General features: G+C 36.7%; 1 protein-coding gene across 4 annotated transcripts in view; it reads right to left on the bottom strand.

Moving 5' to 3' along the window:
* Window positions 1-5,215: 5,215 nt before the first annotated feature.
* Window positions 5,216-8,351, bottom strand: part of FREM1 (FRAS1 related extracellular matrix 1) — a 171,123-nt gene continuing 167,987 nt past the window's right edge. For all 4 annotated transcript variants that reach the window (XM_043891226.1, XM_043891227.1, XM_043891228.1 and 1 more), the window contains one exon: window positions 5,216-8,090. In XM_043891226.1, coding sequence (XP_043747161.1) covers window positions 7,891-8,090 — 200 coding nt within the window. In that variant the 3' untranslated portion in view covers window positions 5,216-7,890. The remainder of the gene's footprint in view (window positions 8,091-8,351) is intronic.

Below are 8,351 nucleotides of genomic sequence, written 5' to 3'. Positions count from 1 at the left end.
CCATTCCCTCTTCCAAGGCATCTTCCTGACCTATGGATCGAACTTGTGTCTCTTATATCTCCTGAATTGGCAGGCTGGATATGTATATATGCGTGTATCTCTGAAACTATCACTACAATCAAAATAGTGTGCACATCCATCCCCTGCTAAACTTTCTTTGTGCCCCTTGGCAATCCTTTCCTCTGTCCTTTCCTGTCCTCCTCGGTCATTTCCAGATAACATCTCACTTACTTTTTGTCAACATAGATTATGTTGCATGTTCCAGAATTTTCTGTTAGTGGAGTACACATACACTGTGTATTTTCTTGTTGTCAGGCTTCTTTCACTCAGCATAAATATTCTAACAATTATCCATGTTGTAGAAAGTTTTCATTTGCTCTACTCCTGCATAGTATTTCATTATAGGGATATGTTATAATTTATTTATCCATTCACATGATAACAGATGGTTGTTGACAATTCTGGCTGTTACAAATAAAGCTACTATGAACATTTATGTACAAGTCTTTCAATGGAGATATGCATTTTTCTCTCTTGGGTAAATACCTAGGAGTGGATTGGTTGGATCATATACATGTTTAACTTTTGAATAAATCACCAAATTTCTTTCCAGTGTTGTTGGGCTACTTTATATTTCCACCAGCAATGTATGAGAGCCCCAGTTCCTTCAACATATAGTACGGTCAGCCTCTTTAATTTTCGCTATTCTAGTAGAGAGTAGTACTATCTTATTGTGACTTTAGTTTATAATTCCTTCAGTCAGTTCAGTTCAGTTCAGTCGCTCAGTTGCTCAGTCGCTCAGACCCTTTGCGACCCCATGAATCGCAGCACGCCAGGCCTCCCTGTCCATCACAAACTCCCGGAGTTTACTCAAACTCATGCCCATCGAGTCGGTGATGCCCTCCAGCCATCTCATTCTCTGTCGTCCCCTTCTCCTCCTGCCCCCAATCCCTCCCAGCATCAGGGTCTTTTTCAGTGAGTCAACTCTTCGCATGAGGTGGTCAAGGTATTGGAGTTTCAGCTTCAGCATCAGTCCTTCCAATGAACACCCAGGACTGATCTCCCCTAGGATGGACTGGTTGGACCTCCTTGCAGTCCAAGGGACTCTCAAGAGCCTTCTCCAACACCACAGTTCAAAAGTATCAATTTTTCGGTGCTCAGCTTTCTTCATAGTCCAACTCTCACATCCATACATGACCACTGGAAAAACCATAGCCTTGACTAGACGGACCTTTGTTGGCAAAGTAATATCTCACTTTTTAATATGCTATCTAGGTTGGTCACACCTTTCCTTCCAAGGAATAAGCGTCTTTTAATTTCATGGCTGCAGTCACCATCTGCAGTGATTTTGGAGCCCCCAAAAATAAAGTCTGACACTGTTTCCCCATCTATTTCCCATGAAGTGACAGAACCAGATGCCATGATCTTAAGTTTTCTGAATGTTGAGCTTTAAGCCAACTTTTTCACTCTCCTCTTTCACTTTCATCAAGAGGCTTTTTAGTTCCTCTTCACTTTCTGCCATGAGAGTGGTGTCATCTGCATATCTGAGGTTATTTATATTTCTCCCAGCCATCTTGATTCCAGCTTGTGCTTCTTCCAGCCCAGTGTTTCTCATGATGTACTCTGCATATAAGTTAAATAAGCTTGGTGACAATATACAGCCTTGACGTACCCCTTTTCCTATTTGGAACCAGTCTGTTGTTCCATTTCCAGTTAATATATGAAAACATATTTTCATGTAATCTTTCATCCATATATTCTCTTTGGTAAAGTATCTGTTCAAATATTCTACCTCTTTAAAAAATTTATTATTGACTTCTTAATAATATGATATAATATATTCTTTTTTTATAATATATTCTTATATTCTATATGCTGGAGTTTAAAAAATAGTTTGCACACAAGTCTTTATCAGATATATGCATAGTAAATATTTTCTCCCAGTCCATAGCCTATCATTTTTTTTAAACAGTGTTTTGGATAGGATGTATTATCCTTTTATAAGTATTGTTGGATTTTAAGTGGCAAATTTTGGGAGAATTTTTCCATCTATATTCATGAGGGATATTGATCTGTAGTTTTCTTTTCTTATAATATTGTTGCATGGTTTACTTGTCACAGTAACACTGGCCTTAGAGAAGGAGTCAGAAAATATTCTTCCCTCTGCAATTTTCTGACTTTTGTAGACTTGGAACTATTTCTTTCTTAAATATTTGTAGAATTCAATAGTAAAGCTATCTGAGCCTGGAATTTTCTTTGTAAGAAACTACAAATTCAGCTTCTGCAATAGTTTTAGAGTTTTCTCAAGTTACCTATTTTTGCTGGATTGAGATTTGAGAGTTTGTGTCTTTCATGGAATTTGACCATTCAAGTTGTCTTTTGATACAAGTTGTTCATGACAGTCCCTTATTTTTCTTTTAGCAGCTACAAAATACGTAGTGTTGTCACCTGATGTTACTTCTCATTCCTGATATTAGCCATCTGTGTCCTCTTCTCATCTTTTTCCTCATCAGTCTGGTTAGAGATTTACCAACTTTATCAATACTCTCAAAAAAGTAGCTTTCGGTTTCACTGATTTTCCCCTACTGATTTTTGTTTTCTATTTCACTGGCTTCTGTTCTGATATTTTTCACTTCCTTACTTATGTCTTCTATCTTCTTGAAGTGGAAGCTGAGGCTAATTCTTTCTTTCTTTCTAATATAGGCATTTAGTGCTATAAAATTCCCCATAAGTACTGCTTTAATAGTATCCTACAAACTTTAATGTGTTTCCATTTTCATTCAGTTTACCATACTTTTTAATTTCCTCTTTGATTTCTTCTTTACTTCCTGCACTAAAGAAGTCTATAATTTAGTTTCCAAACACTTAAGGGTTTTCCAGAGATATTTCTGTTATTGATTTCTCGTTTAATTCCATTGTTGCCAGTGAACATACTTTGTATGACTTGAATTCTTTAAATTTATTTTTTATTGAAGGATAATTGCTTTACAGAATTTTGCTGTTGACTTGAATTTTTTAAAATTTATTGAGACTCATTTTATGTCCCAGAATATGTCCTGCCCTGGTACATGTTCCCTGAGAACGTGAAAAGAACATATATTCTGCTGTTTTGGGGTGGAGTGTTCGATAAATGTCTATGAGGTTAATTTGGTTAACAGTGTCCGTAGTTTTATAACCTTACTGATTTCCTGCCTACTTGTTCTATCGATCCTTGAGAGAGGGGTATTAACATTACTGGCTAGAATTAGAGATTTTGTCTATTCCTCCTTACAGTTCTCTCAGTTTTTGCTTCATGTACTTTTAAACTTAGTTATTAGATGCATAAATGTCTTCTTGATTTATCAACTCCTTCAAATGTTAAGTTTTTATCCTTGATAATATACTTTGCTCTAAAATTTACTCTGATAACATAGCCACTCCAGCTTTCCTTTGACTAGTTTTAGGACAATGTATCTTTTTTCCATTTTTCTTTTGTAGGGTAAGTTGGGATTGATTGCCTTTGGGAAACAAAAATACAGATGGGAATAGAAGTAAAAGGTGAACTCATATACTTCATTGCTCGGAAAAAGGATTGCAGGTTACCATAAGGCCTTTAATGGAAGTGTCAGTTGATTTTTGTTCCTTTCTGTCTTAAGATAAACTAAATTTTATTGCCTAGCAGAATATATAAGACCCATAAAAACTACTCAAAATGAACAGTTATATGTGTAAGTTATGAGGACAGTATATTCATTTCCTGCACGATCCTGTTCTAAAGACTTATAAAATTAATTTTAAGAAAATCAAGGCATTCTGGATATTACAGGCGTCCAGACACATGCCGCCATCAATAACCGTTCTCCCATGATTAATGGGGGGAAAGAGGAGGAAGATCAATAAAGCAGCACTGTAAATTTAAAACTCTGTCACATCAGCATTTTCTTTCCCTTAACCAACTGTATTAACAAATAAACAGAAACCTGAGAGAGACCTGGGGCAAAGACTGGAAAAAGTATCTTGGATGAATTGCATAAACATACAGCTAATACATCAACCCATTTATAGTTTTCTAAAATACATCTTTACATGGTGATTTTTAATAGCATTTTTTATTGAGATATACTTCCTATAACATACAATTCACCATTTTAAAGTGTGCACTTCAGTGGTTTTTAGCATTTTCACTGTGTTGTGCAACCATTGCCACCATCTAATTCCAGAGCACTTCCATTCCCTCAGAAAGAACCCTGTTCCCAAAGCAGTTAGGTCCAATTTCCCCTTCCGCCGATCCTCTGCCTAAACATTTCACATAAAGGCAATCACTCAATATGTGGCCTTTTGTGTCCATCTCCTTTGACTTAGAATAATGTTTTTAGGTATATGGTGAACCTCATAATACTGGAATATAATAAACCATTTGCTCAGAGTGGTAATAAACATATGGAATAATTAGAAGAGACCCAGCCTACAGTTTGGAAGACTGTAGCTCTCTGGCGCTGATTTCTTCTCACTTTAACTTCTGAGGACTTCGGTCCTTTCTGCCGTATGATGTTAGAGGAGATGACATCAAAGATCTCTCTTCCTTATTCCTGTTACTCCAGGGATCTCAAAGACACAGAGACACACACTGCTTGTCTCTTTGGAAAAAATAATTGTTGCAAAATTAATTAGCCAGATTTGAAGTCTTTCATTCCTAACCTGATCTGGAGACAGGAAATTTGAAACAGCTGTTATCAATAACACCTTGACCTGATTATAAATTCAGGAAGTTCACACCAATTTCTTAATCAGTTGAGAAATAAAACAAAAGACAGTCTGAGCTCTTTGTATCAGCGTGGCTTTCCCTTCGATTCTGAAAAGGGATAATGTAATCAATCACTTCTACTGTGACTTTCTCCCTGATATATATATTACAAAAAAAAAAACAGCTCCATGCTTAGAAACAACTATTAGAAATTTACATATACGTACCATGCTTTTATACTTTAACTTCCTATCTCATCCACCACATATATTCAGTATCTACAACAGTATCAGGCACTTCACAGTCAATATTTGTTGAATGGATGGTGGATGGATGACTGGATAGATAGATAAATGGATGGAAGCTGTAAAATGAAAGGCTGATCTAAATAGTAAGGATGAAAAATACATGTTCAATTTTTCTCTCCATTTCTTCTTAAAAGGGTAAAATAAATACAAAATGTTAAACACTAAAGGAATAGTAATTCAGAACTAGAAATAGCTTATTTTATTAATTTTTGTACAACACTAGGTACAGTACAATTAATATGCTGCTTTGTCACAGAAATTAATCAGTACTAGTATATGGTTTAGATTATACAGAACCATAGTATTAAATATGTGCATATTCTTTTTGGCTGTCTTAAAAATAAACCAAAAAAAAAGGTAAATAAACATCACCTAGTTCATTTTTACCACCCCTTGGAAGAAGATGGAATAATTGTCATGTGTTTTTTGAGTTTATATTTAGCAGATATATACTACACATATGTATGTCTTGTTAAACACCAACAGTCACAAGATTCTGAAAGCTACACATTATTGAGCTGGGTTAATGCCCTTGGATTATATGGGACTTTTCCTGAGTCAGTATTCAAGTCTGGAGAGAAGAGCTGGGTGGCATTCAAGTCCTTCTTTCTGATGCTCTCTTTCTTAGCTACCAATCAACTCCCATCTCTTCCTATTCAATCCTTCTCTCCACTCTCCCCTTATCTATAATCTCCCTTTCCCATCTATCAATACCATTACTCCATTTCCTTCCTTCCCACTCCCGCCATAACCTAAAGGATGACAATAACCAATCAAGGTGGAAAGAAACATGATGATCATTTACTACTACTCCCCCATCAGTCAAAGACCAGTCATGAGAAGGAGATGAAGGTCATGCACCCACATATTGCTTAGCATCCACACTTGCTTGAATTTTTATTTGTACCTTCTTCCAATTAGTTGGATTTTACCACTTGATTAATGTTTTCATGACCAGGAATATTTTAAACATTCTTCTAGATTTCTTTCAGTTGCTATAAAAAGCAAAGCATTCTCTCCTTGTGCTAACATTTGCATTACATTTTAATATCACTGACATGGCAGAAATGTATAATAAAACCTACCACACTGACTAGGTTTACGCAATTGCCATGGTTCTGGATTTCCAGTCAATGTAGATCTAGGAATTCCTCATTCCTTGACCATTTACTTTCCATCCTAGGATACAATCCTTCAAGTAAACAACTCCTCATTTCTTTATTCAGCATCCCATCTTTCAACATTGCAGAGGCCCATGGATCAGAAGGGACATCAACTGATACAGAGAATGGGTTTACCCCTTCTGATTCAACACCAGAAGCTGCTTGTGTCATATGGAAGACCTCTATATCAGAGCAATTCAGATTCTACTTGTGATATCTAAGGTAAGGAGCCTCCTGACTCCACACTGATGTTGGAATTTAATAAGAGGTAGAATGTCTAAATCTCATTCCAATCTGTCTTTGTATATATTTCTATTAACCAAAATCTTGATAAACAAGTGCGAATAAAACAAGCTTGTTGTTTCTTACATCCAAAAAATGAGACTGAATTTCTTCAGTCACTTTTAGTTTCTCGCAAGGTATTATTATAATAAAACCTGCACCAAAACTTTGATCTTTGGTAACTGTTTTGATTCTGAAGTGACTCTGGTACTCATAATAGCAAGCTACATGGGGCACAACCATATTTTTCAGGGATTATGAAAAGGAAAATTGTGAGTAAATGTTTCAGAAATAAATTTCTAATTTCCTGTAATTAAGCTTTGATTTCAGAAGGGAGTTCTTGTAAGGCTGCAACATGCTTTACTGCTACAAAAATGTTTCACTCAGCTGCCATTATAAATTAATAAGGTACCTTTTCATTAGAGGATCAGGTTAACATGGCAATTCTACACATATTAAATATTTAAGGGCTCACAATTATATCAAAATCCTTTCTGAGAATATAGGCTTTCAAGGACTCTGTTTTCAGTACTCCTTTTCTTTGTTCATTTGCATAGTTCATTGGGACACTTTTGAAGAAGCCATATTTTTCTTCCATGTGTTAACCATCATCCATATATACTTTTTATTCCAAGTGTCCTTGAGAAACACTACTCAGTGCTACAAGCACGAATGAACAGAGAAGCTCATTGTTGCTTCAAATGTCTCCTGACTCTGTAAAGCCGGGGAAACCCAATTATTTGCTTTAGAATGGCACAACCGTCTTACTGGAAAAGGAACTCTGTTGCGGGAAGTGACGGGTAGACTTCTGAAGGACAGGTAACCCCTGAATTCTTACCTGAACTACAGCTTTGCAGATGACCTTCCATCTGCCAGATTCTTCCACATAAAGCCTTCCTTTTTCACCACAGAGAATTCTCCTTTTTATCCACAGCCTCTCAGCTTTCACATTTGAAAGGACTCCAAAGGGACAAAGCAACCCTTTGCAGTTCAACCTTGATTTAATGAACTGGCAGGGTAAGCCTCATTCAGATGGAAGTGGTGGAAGCACCTGCAATATAGATTTCAGAATGTACTCATTTAAAGTATTGGGGGGAAAAATCTGAGGACCATGAAATTACTGTTGACTGAAATACAAAGTCTCCAGAATAATCAAATTTTGTACCACGTAATACCTTGAGGATTTATTTCAAAATGTACTGAGTTGCAAAAAATTTATCTTTTCCTCTAAGAAACATTCATTTATCGATCTTCCTGGAACTATTGTTTTTCTTTCCTAGATAGAATCCTTCAAACACTTTGATAGAAGAAATGTACCACATCAGTCACGACCCTTTGCTTTCTTTTGAGTAATATGCACAAATCCTGGAAATAAATAGATAAAAACATCCCAAGTGGACACTTGTAGGGCCAGTTAGAGTTTCCTAGAGCACACATAATTGTGAGATTTTCCCTTTCTACAGTCCTTTGTGTGCCATTTTCCTGGCCTTTGAACCAAAACACAGTCTTTGCCACGCTTTGAACGTTGCGGGGGCCCTCTCCTCCAGTTGGTGAAGGTCACAGGTTCGCCGCCAATCCACTCCCAGTGGCCAGCACGCACTTGGTCATTCAAACCTAACATGAATCAAAGAAGGGCGCCAAATGATCGTTACTACATTTACAACTTGATGTCATATCAACCCACTGTTCTAAGCTCAGTAATCACATGCAATTGTGAGCCTACATTCTAAAGCATGCACTAGGATCTGGGAATCCTGTAAGATACCCTGAGACTATGAGGCTTTGGTGTAAGGCCAGGTAGGAATCCAAATCCTAGCTTCACCGCTTGCTAGGTGAACATACCTGGGCAGGTTATTTAACCTCTCTGGGTTCTCC

The sequence above is a fragment of the Cervus elaphus genome, chromosome 29, assembly GCF_910594005.1.
Source record: "Cervus elaphus chromosome 29, mCerEla1.1, whole genome shotgun sequence".
Lineage (NCBI taxonomy): Eukaryota > Metazoa > Chordata > Mammalia > Artiodactyla > Cervidae > Cervus > Cervus elaphus.
Note: the sequence above shows the minus strand (reverse complement) of the source record. Positions and strands in the feature narration are given on the sequence as shown.